The sequence below is a fragment of the Oncorhynchus clarkii genome, chromosome 32, assembly GCF_045791955.1.
Source record: "Oncorhynchus clarkii lewisi isolate Uvic-CL-2024 chromosome 32, UVic_Ocla_1.0, whole genome shotgun sequence".
Lineage (NCBI taxonomy): Eukaryota > Metazoa > Chordata > Actinopteri > Salmoniformes > Salmonidae > Oncorhynchus > Oncorhynchus clarkii.
Window position 1 is genome coordinate 3,171,299 of NC_092178.1, and position 20,000 is coordinate 3,191,298.

At 44.8% G+C, this 20,000-nt stretch overlaps 1 protein-coding gene across 1 annotated transcript in view; it reads right to left on the bottom strand.

The window, feature by feature from the left end:
* Positions 1-20,000, bottom strand: part of LOC139391626 (CUB and Sushi multiple domains 2) — a 772,990-nt gene that overhangs the window by 158,692 nt on the left and 594,298 nt on the right. Inside the window, exons 42-43 of the mRNA XM_071139005.1 lie at positions 15,483-15,692; positions 1,494-1,682 (exon numbers count right to left, since the gene is read on the bottom strand). Of these exons, the coding sequence (XP_070995106.1) occupies positions 1,494-1,682; positions 15,483-15,692 (399 nt within the window). The remainder of the gene's footprint in view (positions 1-1,493; positions 1,683-15,482; positions 15,693-20,000) is intronic.

Sequence of the window (20,000 nt, forward strand, 5' to 3'; positions counted from 1 at the left end):
ATTCATTAGTGTGGGTAAGGTGTATATATGGTCAGTAGTCTTCCAGTTTTCTTGTGTTTTTTCCAATTTATTTCACTCTTCATTAGCTACTGCTCAATTTGAAACTCTCTCTCTCTGTCTCTCTCTGTCCCTCTCTCTGTCTCTCTCTCTGTCTCTCTCTTTCCCTCTCTCTCTCTCTTTCTGTCCCTCGCTGTCTCTCTCTGTTCCTCTCTGTTCCTCTCTGTCCCTCTCTCTGTCTCTCTCTTTCCCTCTCTCTGTCCCTCTCTCTCTCTCTCTGTCTCTCTCTCTCTCTCTCTGACCCTCTCTCTATGTCCCTCGCTCTCTCTCTGTGTGTGTCTTCCTTCTGTATCTCATGCCCTCTCATCATGTATTAAAGCCAAATCAATTACATTCACAGTCAGAGACCCTCGCAGGAGGGCTGGAGATGGGTTGGTGTATCACACACGTAGGCGTTACACACATATGCTCACATGCATACAAAGGCACGCACCCACCCACACACTCTGTGAGGAGTCTCTCTCTCTCTCTCTCTCTCTCTCTCTCTCTCTCTCTCTCTCTCTCTCTCTCTCTCTCTCTCTCTCTCTAGCACTCTCTCTCTCTCTCTCTCTTTAGCTCTCTCTCTCTCTCTCTCTCTCTCTCTCTCTCTCTCTCTCTCTCTCTCTCTCTCTCTCTCTCTCTCTAGCACTCTCTCTCTTTCTCTCTCTCTCTTTAGCTCTCTCTCTCTCTCTCTCCCTCTCCCTCTAGCTCTCTCTCTCTCTCCCTCTCCCTCTAGCTCTCTCTCTCTCTCTCTCTCTCTCTCTAGCTCTCTCTCTCTCTCTCTCTCTCTCTCACTCCCTCTCCCTCTCGCTCTAGCTCTAGCTCTAGCTCCAGCTCTCTCTCCTCAGTTATTCCACCCCATCTATCTTCCAACACGTCCATTCAAGGACCCCTGTCACGGGTGTCACCTCTCCTGCATGCCTGTAATTTGACCAGCCTTCTTCAATAATTGACAGAGAGTGTGAGAATGTGGGTGAAGGGCGAGACGGAGAAGAGAGTACCCATTACTTTGTCTCCATCTCCCCTGACTTTGGTCCTGTCCCAAAATGAAAACCTATTCCCTATATGACACAATACGTTCTCTCCATTTCGTTCCCTTTTCTCCTTGGAGTTTGTATTGATTCCTCTGGAGACCTCGAGTCCGGTAATGGGAGGTGGTTAATGCGGGTTAATTTGAATGATTCATAAGAGTTCATCCGGAACCTACGCACAGAGGCCTCCGGTAATGATGACACTACCGTTCAGTGGACAAGACACAGGAAATGTGTGTTATGGATGCTTCTAGGAAAAGGGGTATGTTGGTGCTTTAAGTTGTTTCTTAGGTCCGTTTTCTAAGTTGAACAGGAAGTAGTTGGACCAACTACTAGTAGTATGGGTGGGACTAGCAAATTACGGACCAACGAGGTGTTAGTATGGGTGGGACTAGCGAATCTCAGTTAGGGTCTGTAGTGTGTTACCTTCACAGCGAGGGAAGGGGTGGTCCCAGTTGCGTGTGGTCCCGTGTTCGCAGGTCAGGATGGAATGTCCCATTAGCTGGTAGCCGGGGAGGCACTCAAAGGAAATGGACTGGCCCACGTTGTAGCCTGCCCCCACCACCACGCCGTAACGGAAGGGCTCTGGGTCCAGACACTCATTAAGCTCATAGGCTGGGGAGGAAGGAAGGAAGGAAGGAAGGAAGGGAGGGAGGAAGGAAGGAAGAAAGAAAGAAAGAAAGAAAGAAAGAAAGAAAGAAAGAAAGAAAGAAAGAAAGAAAGAAAGAAAGAAAGACAGACAGTCAAACAAGAGAATGAAAGCTGCCTAACAATCTGTGCAAGCAGTCTTTTTATACTAGTCTGTGTGCTGTGTTCTTATGATTCATGTTTAAATCCAATCGATACAGAACTAGGAAATAGCTGAGAAATATGCATTCTGTTCGGAGAGAGAGACACAGAAGAATGTTCTTCATGAGTCATAGATTTTGTATTGAGGAACACAACTAAGTAGATGTCGTTTCTATTAAAAACCTGCTTGTTCAATCTCGGTATGAGGGAGAGGTGGACAGAGGAAGGGAGAACGGTATGAGGGAGATGTGGACAGAGGAAGGGAGAACGGTATGAGGGAGATGTGGACAGAGGAAGGGAGAACGGTATGAGGGAGATGTGGACAGAGGAAGGGAGAACGGTATGAGGGAGATGTGGACAGAGGAAGGGAGAACGGTATGAGGGAGAGATGGACAGAGGAAGGGAGAACGGTATGAGGGAGAGGTGGACAGAGGAAGAACGGTATGAGGGAGATGTGGACAGAGGAAGGGAGAACGGCATGAGGGAGATGTGGACAGAGGAAGGGAGAACGGTATGAGGGAGATGTGGACGGAGGAAGGGAGAACGGTATGAGGGAGATGTGGACAGAGGAAGGGAGAACAGAATGAGGGAGATGTGGACAGAGGAAGGGAGAACAGAATGAGGGAGAGGTGGACAGAGGAAGAACGGTATGAGGGAGATGTGGACAAAGGAAGGGAGAACGGTATGAGGGAGATGTGGACAGAGGAAGGGAGAACAGAATGAGGGAGATGTGGACAGAGGAAGGGAGAACGGTATGAGGGAGAGATGGACAGAGGAAGGGAGAACGGTATGAGGGAGAGGTGGACAGAGGAAGAACGGTATGAGGGAGATGTGGACAGAGGAAGGGAGAACGGTATGAGGGAGGTGTGGACAGAGGAAGGGAGAACATAATGAGGGAGATGTGGACAGAGGAAGGGAGAACAGAATGAGGGAGAGGTGGACAGAGGAAGGGAGAACGGTATGAGGGAGATGTGGACAGAGGAAGGGAGAACAGTATGAGGGAGATGTGGACAGAGGAAGGGAGAACAGTATGAGGGAGATGTGGACAGAGGAAGGGAGAACAGTATGAGGGAGAGGTGGACAGAGGCAGGGAGAACGGTATGAGGGAGAGGTTGTTTACAGTGTGTGTTTTTGATTAGTCACTCTACATTGTCAATCTGCATTGAATGGCCTCCTCCATAAGAGGACAGTGTGGTAGACACAGAATGGCCTCCTCCATTAGAGGACAGTGTGGTAGACACGGAATGGCCTCCTTCATTGGTGGACAGTATTTAACTCGGCAAGTCAGTTGAGAACAAATTCTTATTTACAATGACTGCCTACCCCAGCCAACACTGGGCCAATTGAACACCGCTCTGTGGTACTCCCCATCACGGCCGGGATGTGATACAGCCTGGATTGAAGCCAGGGTCTGTTGTGACGCCTCTTGCAATGAGATGCACTGCTTTAGACCGCTGTGCTAAGTCTTCGTCACAAGAGTCATTATCTACCCAGTCACATATAGCGTAGCGACAAGAGTCATTATCTACCCAGTCACATATAGCGTAGCGACAAGAGTCATTATCTACCCAGTCACATATCGCGTAGCGACAAGAGTCATTATCTACCCAGTCACATATAGCGTAGCGACAAGAGTCATTATCTACCCAGTCACATATAGCGTAGCGACAAGAGTCATTATCTACCCAGTCACATATAGCCGTAGCGACAAGAGTCATTATCTACCCAGTCACATATAGCGTAGCGACAAGAGTCATTATCTACCCAGTCACATATAGCGTATAGCGTTAACAAATGGCTACTGGTAATGTTACCAGGGCAACGTTCAGTAGGCTACTGGTAATGTTACCAGGGCAACGTTCAGTAGGCTACTGGTAATGTTACCATGGCTACATTCAGTAGGCTACTGGTAATGTTACCAGGGCAACGTTCAGTAGGCTACTGGTAATGTTACCAGGGCAACGTTCAGTAGGCTACTGGTAATGTTACCAGGGCAACGTTCAGTAGGCTACTGGTAATGTTACCAGGGCAACGTTCAGTAGGCTACTGGTAATGTTACCAGGGCAACGTTCAGTAGGCTACTGGTAACGTTACCAGGGCAACGTTCAGTAGGCTACTGGTAATGTTACCAGGGCAACGTTCAGTAGGCTACTGGTAATGTTACCAGGGCAACGTTCAGTAGGCTACTGGTAATGTTACCAGGGCAACGTTCAGTAGGCTACTGGTAATGTTACCAGGGCAACGTTCAGTAGGCTACTGGTAATGTTACCAGGGCAACGTTCAGTAGGCTACTGGTAATGTTACCATGGCAACGTTCAGTAGGCTACTGGTAATGTTACCATGGCGACGTTCAGTAGGCTACTGGTAATGTTACCATGGCTACATTCAGTAGGCTACTGGTAATGTTACCAGGGCAACGTTCAGTAGGCTACTGGTAATGTTACCAGGGCAACGTTCAGTAGGCTACTGGTAATGTTACCAGGGCAACGTTCAGTAGGCTACTGGTAATGTTACCATGGCTACATTCAGTAGGCTACTGGTAATGTTACCAGGGCAACGTTCAGTAGGCTACTGGTAATGTTACCATGGCTACGTTCAGTATTCTACTGGTAATGTTACCATGGCTACGTTCAGTAGGCTACTGGTAATGTTACCATGGCAACGTTCAGTAGGCTACTGGTAATGTTACCAGGGCAACGTTCAGTAGGCTACTGGTAATGTTACCAGGGCAACTTTCAGTAGGCTACTGGTAATGTTACCATGGCTACGTTCAGTAGGCTACTGGTAATGTTACCAGGGCAATGTTCAGTAGGCTACTGGTAATGTTACCATGGCAACGTTCAGTAGGCTACTGGTAATGTTACCAGGGCAACGTTCAGTAGGCTACTGGTAATGTTACCAGGGCAACGTTCAGTAGGCTACTGGTAATGTTACCAGGGCAACGTTCAGTAGGCTACTGGTAATGTTACCAGGGCAACGTTCAGTAGGCTACTGGTAATGTTACCAGGGCAACGTTCAGTAGGCTACTGGTAATGTTACCAGGGCAACGTTCAGTAGGCTACTGGTAATGTTACCAGGGCAACGTTCAGTAGGCTACTGGTAATGTTACCAGGGCAACGTTCAGTAGGCTACTGGTAATGTTACCAGGGCAACGTTCAGTAGGCTACTGGTAATGTTACCAGGGCAACGTTCAGTAGGCTACTGGTAATGTTACCAGGGCAACGTTCAGTAGGCTACTGGTAATGTTACCAGGGCAACGTTCAGTAGGCTACTGGTAATGTTACCAGGGCAACGTTCAGTAGGCTACTGGTAATGTTACCAGGGCAACGTTCAGTAGGCTACTGGTAATGTTACCATGGCTACGTTCAGTAGGCTACTGGTAATGTTACCATGGCTACGTTCAGTAGGCTACTGGTAATGTTACCATGGCAACGTTCAGTAGGCTACTGGTAATGTTACCAGGGCAACGTTCAGTAGGCTACTGGTAATGTTACCAGGGCAACTTTCAGTAGGCTACTGGTAATGTTACCATGGCTACGTTCAGTAGGCTACTGGTAATGTTACCAGGGCAATGTTCAGTAGGCTACTGGTAATGTTACCATGGCAACGTTCAGTAGGCTACTGGTAATGTTACCAGGGCAACGTTCAGTAGGCTACTGGTAATGTTACCAGGGCAACGTTCAGTAGGCTACTGGTAATGTTACCAGGGCAACGTTCAGTAGGCTACTGGTAATGTTACCAGGGCAACGTTCAGTAGGCTACTGGTAATGTTACCAGGGCAACGTTCAGTAGGCTACTGGTAATGTTACCAGGGCAACGTTCAGTAGGCTACTGGTAATGTTACCAGGGCAACGTTCAGTAGGCTACTGGTAATGTTACCAGGGCAACGTTCAGTAGGCTACTGGTAATGTTACCAGGGCAACGTTCAGTAGGCTACTGGTAATGTTACCAGGGCAACGTTCAGTAGGCTACTGGTAATGTTACCAGGGCAACGTTCAGTAGGCTACTGGTAATGTTACCAGGGCAACGTTCAGTAGGCTACTGGTAATGTTACCAGGGCAACGTTCAGTAGGCTACTGGTAATGTTACCAGGGCAACGTTCAGTAGGCTACTGGTAATGTTACCAGGGCAACGTTCAGTAGGCTACTGGTAATGTTACCAGGGCAACGTTTAGTAGGCTACTGGTAATGTTACCATGGCAACGTTCAGTAGGCTACTGGTAATGTTACCATGGCTACGTTCAGTAGGCTACTGGTAATGTTACCATGGCTACATTCAGTAGGCTACTGGTAATGTTACCAGGGCAACGTTCAGTAGGCTACTGGTAATGTTACCAGGGCAACGTTCAGTAGGCTACTGGTAATGTTACCATGGCTACATTCAGTAGGCTACTGGTAATGTTACCAGGGCAACGTTCAGTAGGCTACTGGTAATGTTACCATGGCTACGTTCAGTAGGCTACTGGTAATGTTACCAGGGCAACGTTCAGTAGGCTACTGATAATGTTACCAGGGCAACGTTCAGTAGGCTACTGGTAATGTTACCAGGGCAACGTTCAGTAGGCTACTGGTAATGTTACCATGGCTACATTCAGTAGGCTACTGGTTGAAAATCTTTCTCGAACGTTGCAGATTGATGTTCCATGAATAGAGCCAACGTTATTCCTTATTCAACATGTCAGAGAGGCATGTTTCTTCTACGTACATTATTATATATGAATGTACCATAATGTTGTCTCCTGCTGAACGTGTCCCAGGTTGTTAGATATACATTATTATATATGTAAGTACCATAATGTTGTCTCCTGCTGAACGTGTCCCAGGTTGTTAGATATACATTATTATATATGAACGTGTCCCAGGTTGTTAGATATACATTATTATATATGAATGTACCATAATGTTGTCTCCTGCTGAACGTGGCCCAGGTTGTTAGATATACATTATTATATATGTAAGTACCATAATGTTGTCTCCTGCTGAACGTGTCCCAGGTTGTTAGATATACATTATTATATATGAACGTGTCCCAGGTTGTTAGATATACATTATTATATATGAATGTACCATAATGTTGTCTCCTGCTGAACGTGTCCCAGGTTGTTAGATATACATTATTATATATGAACGTGTCCCAGGTTGTTAGATATACATTATTATATATGGAAGTACCATAATGTTGTCTCCTGCTGAACGTGTCCCAGGTTGTTAGATATACATTCAGAAAGTATTCAGACCATTTTGACCTTTCTCCTCATTTTGTTATGTTACAGACTTATTCTAAAATGGATTAAATACTTTTTTCACCCCTCATCAATCTACACTCAATACCCCATAATGACATCACAATACCCCATAATGACATCACAATACCCCATAATGACATCACAATACCTCCATAATGACATCACAATACCCCATAATGACATCACAATACACCATAATTACATCACAATACCCCATAATGACATCACAATACACCATAATGACATCACAATACCCCATAATGACATCACAATACCCCATAATGCCACATCCTGTTGGCATCCTGTTCCTTTGTTCAGTGGAGAAAAGCTGAGGAGAGGGGAGACTGAACATCTGAATATCTACCTCCCAGCATAACATCTTGATTTGTCCTTCCCAAATAAACCTATTTTTCTGCCCCTGATTTGCTTTGGAGTTTGTGTTGTTGAAGAATGACATAGATTTCTAACAGGTTTGAAGCTACACAGGTGTATTTGGGGAGGTCGATGGGGAGTCTCGCTGCACAGCTATTTTCAGGACTCTCCAGAGATGTACAATCGGGTTCAAGTCCAGGCTCTGGCGCGGCCGCTCAAGGGCATTCAGAGACTTCTCCCGAAGCCACTCCTGCGTTCTCTTGGCTGTCTGCTTATGGTCGTTGTCCTGTTGGAAGGTGAAGCTTTGCCCCAGTCTGATGCAAACATTTCTAAAAGCCTGTTTTTGCTTTGTCATTACGGGGTATTGTGATGTCATTATGGGGTACTGTGATGTCATTATGGGGTATTGTGTGTAAATTATTGAGGATTTGTATTCATCCATTTGAGAATAAGGCTTTAACGTAACAAAATGTGGAAAAATTCAAGGGGTCTGAATACTTTCCGGAAAGCACTGTAGCTAGCTAATGAAGTAACATGATTGAACAAGGTATAGCCTAAATGGTCAAACAGCCCGGTCCACAAGTTGCCTTTAAGAACAGCCCCATATCTGCTTTCTAAATGTAAAATTCACCTGCACAATGTGTTTGGCTATAAACGGAGGCGGAGCCAGAGTGTGTTTGGCTATAAACGGAGGCGGAGCCAGAGTGTGTTTGGCTATAAACGGAGGCGGAGCCACAGTGTGTTTGGCTATAAACGAAGGCGGAGCCACAGTGTGTTTGGCTATAAACGAAGGCGGAGCCATAATGTGTTTGGCTATAAACGGAGGCGGAGCCACAATGTGTTTGGCTATAAATGGAGGCGACCTCAAAGAGCAGAGGAGGACAGTCATCAACCTCACAGAGGAGAGGAGGACACTCATCAATCTCACAGAGGAGAGGAGGACACTCATCGACCTCACACAGGAGGACACTCAATGACCTCACAGAGGAGAGGAGGACACTCATCGACCTCACAGAGGAGAGGAGGACACTCATCGACCTCACACAGGAAGACACTCATCGACCTCACAAAGGAGGACACTCATCCAACTCACAGAGGAGGACACTCATCGACCTCACAGAGGAGACGAGGACAGTCATCGACCTCACAGAGGAGAGGAGGACACTCATCCACCTCACAGATGAGGACACTCTCATCGACCTCACAGAGGAGAGGAGGACACTCATCGACCTCACAGAGGAGGACACTCATTGACCTCACAGAGGAGAGGAGGACAGTCATCGACCTCACAGAGGAGAGGAGGACACTCATCGACCTCACAGAGGAGAGGAGGACACTCATCAACCTCACAGAGGAGAGGAGGACACTCTCATCGACCTCACAGGGAGAGGAGGACACTCTCATCCACCTCACAGAGGAGAGGAGGACACTCATCGATCTCACAGAGGAGAGGAGGACACTCTCATCGACCTCACAGAGGAGAGGAGGACACTCATCGACCTCACAGAGGACAGGAGGACACTCTCATCGACCTCACAGAGGTGAGGAGGACACTCTCATCGACCTCACAGAGGAGAGGAGGACTCTCATCGACCTCACAGAGGAGGACACTCATCAACCTCACAGAGGAGAGGAGGACTCTCATCGACCTCACAGAGGAGGACGCTCATCGACCTCACCGAGGAGAGGAGGACGGTGGAATCGAGGAAAGGCTTTCACCCAATTGAGATGTTTCCTCCGTCTCTCACTTTATTTTGGGAGAAAGAAAAATATAAAAACATAATTCTGTAGTTTTATCAGAGCTATGAGCAAATTATTCCCAGATCATTTCTCGATGGAAACAAAAGAGGGAGAGAGAGAGAGAGGAAGAAAGAGAAACAGAGTGAGAGAGAGAGTGAGAGAGAGAGAAAGCGCGCGAGAGAGAGAGCGCGAGAGAGCGAGAGAGAATGAGAGAGAGAGAGAGAGAGAGAGAGAGAGAGAGGATGAGAGAGAGAGAGACAGAGAGAGAGACAGGGAGAGAGAGAGACAGAGAGAGAGAGAGCGAGAGAGAGAGAGAGAGAGATAGAGAGAGAGAGAGAGAGAGAGAGGAGTAGTCATTGAGCCTTGAAGGCCCTGGATATAAAGATGACTAAAGAAATGGATTTCTCTGGATCAGAGCCTCCTTTGTGAGAGGTAAGTCATGCAAGCGTTGCAAAAGGGGGCATTTCCAAATATAATGCTTGGTTTATATGGTAATGTAACATAATTATGGAAATGCCAGATAGTAGATTTCAATTTGCCGCTCGTTCACTGAATCACAATATAAAGTTGAGCACCTTTGTGCCGTGACTTTGTAGATTAAGGTTGGGTTTTTCCCTTTCTGTTTTCCTGGGTTGGGAGGTGGGAGGTATAAACAGGAGGGGAGGTTTCTGTTTTCCTGCGTTGGGAGGTGGGAGGTATAAACAGGAGGGGAGGTTTCTGTTTTCTGGGGTTGGGAGGTAGGAGGTATAGACAGGAGGGGGAGGTTTCTGTTTTCTGGGGTTGGGAGGTGGGAGGTATAGACAGGAGGGGGAGGTTTCTGTTTTCCTGGGTTGGGAGGTGGGAGGTATAGACAGGTGGGGGAGGTTTCTGTTTTCCTGGGTTGGGAGGTGGGAGGTATAGAGGAGGGAGAGATTATTGTATGAATACAGACAGCCTTTATGACGCTGACAGAGGGAGGGAGAACTCCTAACATAGTTTAAATACAGGTTTATTCCCGGGGCAGTTTTACAGAGTCTTGGGGCTTATTAGCTTGATATAACTCTGTTCATGAGATGAGTAAATTATAGATTTATATCCAAGATCAGTCAACAATGAAATGCTACTGATGTTATGTAAGTTTCATCAAAAGAACAAATCCTAAACTTATACGTTTGCATTTATCCTGTAATAACATCGACATCATTGTGAAAATATAAATTAATAAAAATATATAACTGTATAAATGTATAAATGTATAACTGAATGATTCCGACAGTGAGAGAGAGATGTTCACAACGTGATCAAAAGCCTGCTGATCGAACATCAAAACTCTAAAATCATAGGCATTAATATGGAGTTGGTCCCTCCTTTGCTGCTATGACAGCCTCCACTCTTCTGGGAAGGATTTCCTCTAGGTGTTGGAACATTACTGAGGGGACTTGCTTCCATAAGTGCATTAGTGTGGTCGAAGAGTGATTTTGAGCGATTCTGTTGAGCAAAGGTGTTCAATGGGGTTGAGGTCAGGGCTCTATGCAGGCCAGTCAAGTTCTTCCACACCTATCTCAACAAACCATTTCTGTATGGACCTTGCTTTGTGCACTGTGGCATTGTCATGCTGAAACAGGAAATGGCCTTCCTTGAATTGTTGTCACAAATTCGGAAGCATAGAATTGAATGTTGTTGTATCCTTTACCAGTAATATTTCCCTTCACTGGAACTAAGGACTAAGGAGCTAAGGAGTCACTGGAACTAAACAGCCACAAACCATTATTCCTCCTCCATCAACTTTACAGTTGGCACTATGCATTCGGGCGGGTAGCGTTCTCCTGGCATCTGTCAAACCCATCTGGTTAGGCGGATGGACTGCAAAATGGTGATGCGTGATTCATCACTCCAGAGAACGCGTTTCCACTGCTCCAGTGTCCAATGGTGGAGAGCTTTACACCACTCCAGCCAACGCTTGGCATTGCACATAGTGATCTTAGGCTTGTGTGCGGCTGCTCGGCCACGGAAACCTATTTCATCAAGCTCCCGACGAACAATTCTTGTGCTACTTACGTTGCTTTTAGAGGCAGTTTGGAATTCGATAGCGCTTCAGCACTCAGCGGTCCTGTTCTGTGAGCTTGTGTGGCCTACCACTTCATGGCTGAGACTTTGTTGCTCCTAGACGTTTCCACTTTACAATAAAAACACTTGCTGTTGACCACAGCAGCTCTAGCAGGGCAGAAAATTGATGAACTGACTTGCTGGAAAGGTGACATCCTATGACAGTGTCAGTTTGAATGTCACTGAGCTCGTCAGTAAGGCTATTCTACTGCCAATGTTTGTCTATGGAGATTGCATGGTGGTGTGTTGGAGTTTATACACCTGTCAGCGACGGATGAGGCTGAAATAGCCAAATCCACTAATTTGAAGTGGTGTCCACATACTTTTGATCTATAGTATACTTTGTAATCTCAAAGAGATAGTTCACTTGAAAACTGAAGTTTATCAGACGTTTTCAGGCTAATGATTTAGCAAGAAGTCATCTATCGTGATTAGGGTTGCATAGGGTCGGAATCTTTCCGCTAAATTTCCAGAATTCTTCCGGAAAGATTCCATGGAAAGTAAAGCCCTGGAATTTTGGGAATTTTGCTCATATTCAAAAGTGAACTTTTTTTTGTGGTATAGACAAGGCAATTCTTGGTCTTGTGGCAAATTTTGGCTAAACTATCCCCAATTCAATGGAATTGCAACCCTCTGCATGCACAGTGCATTCTGCCATCACATGTACAGCTGATTCTCAAGATCTTGCACACTAATGAGATGCTATTGAGCCCACAATGCTACACTGTCTGAGCCAAGGACTTGCTTTCTGGTAAGTTTTGATTACGATACTGGGGGGGTGAACATATTTTATATTACATAATTTTTTGTTAATTAACTAGTAAATAGTAGCCTACAGCAAAGTGTGTTTAAATCTTTTCTAACTTGTTAACAATTTTTGCTAGGTTGTTTTTGCTACCATGTGGGTTTTAGCTTGCTTGAGCCTGCTAACGGAGGAGTGTTAATTCACCTGCTTCCATACATGTTTCATTTAAAAACATGTATCTTACAAAGGAGTTGTTTAATCTAATTGCTTAACTATTTATCTGCACATGGAATTATTATTTTATTTTAATTTTTTACTCATTTTTTTCTAATCTTTACAGGAAAATGGAAATGGAAACAGGAAATGCCATGGGCACTATCTGACGTATGGAGACATTTCACTGCAGCTAATGTAGAAGGAAAAGCGGTGTACATTTGCAAATACTGTGCCAAATCATATGTGAAGAATGCAACAAAGATGCAGAATCATCTGGCCAAGTGCATAAAGTTCCCTCAGCGCTCACGACAAGCAACCTCTGACAAAAGTCCCTCTACTTCTATTCGAGATGAAAATGATGAATCAGACACCTTATCGATAGCAACAGCTCATAGTCCTACTGGAATTAGAAGTTTGTTTGACTCAATGGAGGAACGTAGTCAGAGAAATTCTGATAAATGTCTTGCTCGAGCTGTGTATGCAACTGGTTCACCTCTGATGCTCACAGGCAATGTGTATTGGAAGAGATTTCTGAAAGCTCTTCGCCCAGCGTACACCCCTCCAACCAGACATGCTTTATCTACTAATTTGCTGGATGCAGAGTTCAACAGAGTTCAAGTGAAGGTCAAGCAAATCATAGAGAAAGCAGACGGTATTGCAATCATCTCTGATGAGTGTTCGAATGTTCGTGGTCAATGAATAGTTAACTACATTATCTCCACACCTCAACCAGTATTCTACATGAGCACAAACACAAGAGACACACCGGTCTCTACATTCCAGATGAGCTGAAGGCAGTCATCAATGACCTTGGACCACAGAAGATATTTGCACTGGTGACAGACAATACTGTGAACATGAAGGCTGCTTGGTCTAAAGTGGAGTCCTACCCTCACATCACACCCAATGGCTGTGCTGCTCATGCATTGAATCTGCTCCTCAATGACATCATGGCACTGAAAACAATGGATACACTCTACAAGAGAGCCAATGGAAATTGATAGGTATGTGAAGGGTCATCAAGTTATAGCAGCAATCTACCTCACCATGCAAAATGAGACGAATAACAGCTCCACATTGAAGCTGCCCAGCAACACCCATTGGGGTGGTGTTGTCATCATGTTTGACAGTCTCCTGGAGTGGAAGGAGTCTCTCTAAGGAATGGCCATATCACAGTCTGCTGATAGCCCCATCAAGAGGATCCTCCTAGATGATGTATTTTGGGAGAAAGTGGTAAGCAGCCTGAAACTCCTGAAACCTATAGCAGTAGCCATTGCACAGATTGAGGGAGACAATGCCATCCTGTCTGATGTTCAGACTCTGCTTGCAGATGTAAGAGAAGAAATCCTTACTGCCCTGCCCACTTCGCTGTTGCTCCAAGCAGAGGAAACTGCAGTTCTGAAATACATCAAAAAGTGTGAAGACTTCGGCCTGAAGCCAATACACGCCACAGCGTACATGTTGGACAGCAAGTATGCTGGCAAGAGCATCCTGTTTGGTGCTGAGATCAACAAGGTCTATGGTGTCATCACTACCGTGTCTCGCCACCTTGGCCTGGATGAGGGCAAGGTTCTTGGCAGTCTGGCGAAGTACACTTCCAAGCAAGGGCTTTGGGATGGAGATGCAATATGGCAGTCATGCCAACATATCTCATCATCCACCTGGTGAAGGGACTTTGTGGATTTGAGGCTCATTCTCCTGTTTCCTCCATCATCCTCCAAATCCCACCAACATCAGCCGCCTCAGAGCGCAATTGGTCCTTTTTTGGGAACACACACACACCAAAGCACGCAACAGGTTGACCAATACAAGGGTTGAAGAATTGGTGGCCACCCGGGAAAATGTGAAATGTGCCATCCTCAACCAGGTTGGAAAGTGACAGTGAAGCTGAGGCCTCAGAGTCTGATGTACAAGAGGAAGACAACCAAAGCTTTAGTTTCTAGACTATCATTATACAGATGCGTGTTGAAAACTTTTTTGGGGGAGATGCGATGGATCATTCAATATTCCCTTTCTTTTGTTGTTCACTGAAATCATCCCATTTGAGGAGTTAAGTTCCATTCGTAACTAAATATATATATATATTTTATTTATATTGGAAGGATTTAATAATTTGTAATAATGTCTACTTATGATAAGGTAAAATGTTTATGTTTCTGTCTTCATATGATATGATAAATACGGTATATCCAATGTAAAAGACATCTACATTTATATGGTATTAATATTTATATGCATATATTTCCGTTAATTCCCATATACTCCAACTAATTCCCAACGAAAGTTTCCACCTCTGAATATTCCCGAAAATGTGCAACCCTAGTCGTGATCCAGCTAGGATAGATGCCTGAATCCCAATCAAATGGGAAGTATACTGTGAAATTCAGAACATTAGATGAAACGTGGAGAACAAAAACTTGGTTCATGCATCCAAAAGTTAGTGTAACCTCCAGTGTCTCTTACCCTGGTAGTCAAATCTGAAGCCATGTCCTGAGCCTCTTACCCTGGTACTCAAACCTGAAGCCATGTCCTGAGACTCTTACCCTGGTACTCAAATCTGAAGCCATGTCCTGAGCCTCTTACCCTGGTACTCAAACCTGAAGCCATGTCCTGAGACTCTTACCCTGGTACTCAAACCTGAAGCCATGTCCTGAGTCTCTTACCCTGGTACTCAAACCTGAAGCAATGTCCTGAGCCCCTTACCCTGGTAGTCAAACCTGAAGCCATGTCCTGAGTCTCTTAACCTGGTACTCAAACCTGAAGCCATGTCCTGAGCCTCTTACCCTGGTAATCAAACCTGACGCCATGTCCTGAGCCCCTTACCCTGGTACTCAAATCTGAAGCCATGTCCAGAGTCTCTTACCCTGGTACTCAAACCTGAAGCCATGTCCTGAGACTCTTACCCTGGTACTCAAACCTGAAGCCATGTCCTGAGTCTCTTACCCTGGTACTCAAACCTGAAGCCATGTCCTGAGACTCTTACCCTGGTACTCAAACCTGAAGCCATGTCCTGAGTCTCTTACCCTGGTACTCAAACCTGAAGCCATGTCCTGAGCCCCTTACCCTGGTAGTCAAACCTGAAGCCATGTCCTGAGTCTCTTACCCTGGTACTCAAACCTGAAGCCATGTCCTGAGCCTCTTACCCTAGTGCTCAAACCTGAAGCCATGTCCTGAGCCTCTTACCCTGGTACTCAAATCTGAAGCCATGTCCTGAGTCTCTTACCCTGGTACTCAAACCTGAAGCCTGGCTTGTTCTGGGAGTGGTCGCTATGGAAATACACTGTGGTCTCATGGGAGGTGGTGAGCAGGGAGGGCGGGACATCCTGTCCACTGAATCGACCAATCACAGTGCTGGTGTCCAGCGGGCCGTTCCTGATCTCCAGGAAGTCATGGTTAGCCTCGGTGGAGAAGTTGAGGAACTGGACATGGGCTCCTGGGGGTGATGGAATACAAGATTAAGAGACAGTACCAAGAAATAGAATCCACAGAGAGACAAACAACTTCTTGTAACACCTCACTGGACAAAAACTGGTTGAATCAACGTTGTTCCCATGTCATTTCAACAAAAACATATATCAACGTGACGATGTTGAATCAATGTGGAAAACTGATTGGATTTGAAAAACAAGTAAGACCATCGTTGTCTCGTTGTTACCCCAACGTTAACCTACGTTGTCTTGTTTTTACCCCAACGTTAACCTACGTTGTCTTGTTTTTACCCCAACGTTAACCTACGTTGTCTTGTTTTTACCCCAACGTTAACCTACGTTGTCTTGTTTTTACCCCAACGTTAAACTACGTTGTCTTGTTTTTACCCCAACGTTAACCTACGTTGTCTTGTTTTTAACCTACGTTGTCTTGTTTTTACCCCAACGTTAACCTACGTTGTCTTGTTTTTAACCCAACGTTAACCTACGTTGTCTTGTTTTTACCCCAACGTTAACCTACGTTGTCTTGTTTTTAACCTACGTTGTCTTGTTTTTACCCCAACGTTAACCTACGTGGTCTTGTTTTTACCCCAACGTTAACCTACGTTGTCTTGTTTTTACCCCAACGTCAACCTACGTTGTCTTGTTTTTACCCCAACGTTAACCTACGTTGTCTTGTTTTTACCCCAACGTTAACCTACGTTGTCTTGTTTTTAACCTACGTTGTCTTGTTTTTACCCCAACGTTAACCTACGTTGTCTTGTTTTTAACCTACGTTGTCTTGTTTTTACCCAAACGTCAACCTACGTTGTCTTGTTTTTACCCTACGTTGACCTACGTTGTCTTGTTTTTACCCCAACGTTAACCTACGTTGTCTTGTTTTTACCCCAACGTCAACCTACGTTGTCTTGTTTTTACCCCAACGTCAACCTACGTGGTCTTGTTTTTACCCCAACGTCAACCTACGTGGTCTTGTTTTTACCCCAACGTCAACCTACGTTGTCTTGTTTTTACCCCAACGTCAACCTACGTTGTCTTGTTATTACCCCAACGTTAACCTACGTTGTCTTGTTTTTACCCCAACGTTAACCTACGTTGTCCTGTTTTTACCCCAACGTCAACCTACGTTGTCTTGTTTTTACCCCAACGTCAACCTACGTTGTCTTGTTTTTACCCCAACGTTAACCTACGTTGTCTTGTTTTTACCCCAACGTTAACCTACGTTGTCTTGTTTTTACCCCAACGTTAACCTACGTGGTCTTGTTTTTACCCCAACGTTAACCTACGTTGTCTTGTTTTTACCCCAACGTTAACCTACGTGGTCTTGTTTTTAACCTTCGTCAACCTACGTTGTCTTGTTTTTACCCCAACGTTAACCTACGTTGTCTTGTTTTTAACCTACGTTGTCTTGTTTTTATCCCAACGTTAACCTACGTTGTCTTGTTTTTAATCTATGTTGTCTTGTTTTTACCCCAACGTTAACCTACGTTGTCTTGTTTTTACCCCAACGTTAACCTACGTTGTCTTGTTTTTAACCTACGTTGTCTTGTTTTTACCCCAACGTTAACCTACGTTGTCTCGTTTTTATCCCAACGTTAACCTACGTTGTCTTGTTTTTAACCTACGTTGTCTTGTTTTTAACCTACGATAACCTACGTTGTCTTGTTTTTACCCCAACGTTAACCTACGTTGTCTTGTTTTTAACCTATGTTGTCTTGTTTTTACCCCAACGTTAACCTATGTTTTCTTGTTGTTAACCCAACGTTAACCTCCGTTGTCTTGTTTTTACCCCAACGTTAGCCTACGTAAATACAGTGACATGGAGCATTTATTTGTTTGATTTCACGTTTGATTTCATGTCAACTCAACCAAATGTAAATGACGCTGAACTTCCGTCCGTGGGACAGGTGTTCCATCTATGTGGCTCCTGGGGTGGAGATCATACATGGAGATCAGAGATCATACATGGAGATCAGAGATCATACATGGAGATCACAGATCATACATGGAGATCAGAGATCATAAATGGAGATCAGAGATCATACATGGAGATCAGAGATCATACATGGAGATCACAGATCATACATGGAGATCAGAGATCATAAATGGAGATCAGAGATCATACATGGAGATCAGAGATCATACATGGAGATCAGAGATCATACATGGAGATCAGAGATCATACATGGAGATCAGAGATCATACATGGAGTTCAGAGATCATACATGGAGATCAGAGATCATACATGGAGATCAGAGATCATACATGGAGTTCAGAGATCATACATGGAGATCAGAGATCATATATGTAATCCGTTACGTTACCAGCTAAATTATTAGAATCAGATTACAGATCCTTTTGAAAAACTTGATGATTACTTCAAGGAATTCAAGGAATTAAATTCAGAAAATATTTTTGCAACGAAAAAAACCTATTTGACACTGTTTTCTAAATTACATTCAAATCAGCATTGAAAAAAGGTAAAATTTTGTTCCATCTGAGTGAGTCTGACCACAAGTCAGAGACCACCATGATGAGACATCAAAGGATGACCACCAATCAGAGACCACCATGATGACACATCAAAGGCTGACCACCAATCAGAGACCACTATGACGACAGAGACCAGAATGATGACAGAGACCACTATGATGACAGAGACCACTATGATGTCAGAGACCACTATGATGACAGAGACCATTATGATGTCAGAGACCATTATGATGTCAGAGACCATTATGATGACAGAGACCACTATGATGACAGAGACCATTATGATGTCAGAGACCATTATGATGTCAGAGACCACAATGATGACACACCAAATGTGTTTGATGGATCGCGGGAAAAGAGCAGGAATAGGCTTTTGTAGGCTACAGTCCAAACTATGTCTTCTAATGGTGCGACTGCTGTCGGCATCCAAAGGTAATTCAATTTAAATAAACGCTGTGGTGTAGTCTACAGCGATACGGATATCACTTATTGTTAACATCTACAAAGGAACATTGGTGTAAATCACACTGCTGTTCTCTCTCATTTAGCTATTTGAACTTTTCAGATCGTGGTTGTTGTGGACGGCCGTTCAGAAGTCTAAATGTGTTTTTGAACCCGAAATGACTTCAAGAAGTATCAATCGTTGTTTTTGAAACCCGGTGGACAGCCAGTGAAAAATGCGCTCTTGCAACAGCTGCATAGTGTGGATCCCAGCCTATAGAATAACAGCTGTATAGTGTGGATCCCAGCCTACAGAATAACAGCTGTATAGTGTGGATCCCAGCCTATAGAATAACAGCTGCATAGTGAGGATCCCAGCCTATAGAATAACAGTGTGGATCCCAGCCTATAGAATAACAGCTGCATAGTGAGGATCCCAGCCTATAGAATAACAGCTGTATAGTGAGGATCCCAGCCTATAGAATAACAGCTGAATAGTGTGGATCCCAGCCTATAGAATAACAGCTGCATAGTGTGGATCCCAGCCTATAGAATAACAGTGTGGATCCCAGCCTATAGAATAACAGCTGCATAGTGTGGATCCCAGCCTATAGAATAACAGCTGAATAGTGTGGATCCCAGCCTATAGAATAACAGCTGCATAGTGTGGATCCCAGCCTATAGAATAACAGTGTGGATCCCAGCCTATAGAATAACAGCTGCATAGTGTGGATCCCAGCCTATAGAATAACAGTGTGGATCCCAGCCTATAGAATAACAGCTGTATAGTGTGGATCCCAGCCTATAGAATAACAGCTGCATAGTGTGGATCCCAGCCTATAGAATAACAGTGTGGATCCCAGCCTATGGAATAACAGCTACATAGTGTGGATCCCAGCCTATAGAATAACAGCTACATAGTGTGGATCCCAGCCTATAGAATAACAGCTGCATAGTGTGGATCCCAGCCTATGGAATAACAGCTGCATAGTGTGGATCCCAGCCTATAGAATAACAGCTGCATAGTGTGGATCCCAGCCTATGGAATAACAGCTGCATAGTGTGGATCCCAGCCGATGGAATAACAGCTGCATAGTGTGGATCCCAGCCTATAGAATAACAGCTGCATAGTGTGGATCCCAGCCTATAGAATAACAGCTGCATAGTGTGGATCACAGCCTATAGAATAACAGTGTGGATCTCAGCCCATAGAATAACAGCTGTATAGTGAGGATCCCAGCCTATAGAATAACAGCTGCATAGTGTGGATCCCAGCCTATAGAACAACAGATGCATAGTGTGGATCCCAGGCTATAGAACAACAGCTACATAGTGTGGATCCCAGCCAATGGAATAAAAGTGGGGGTTGTTTTTGCTCC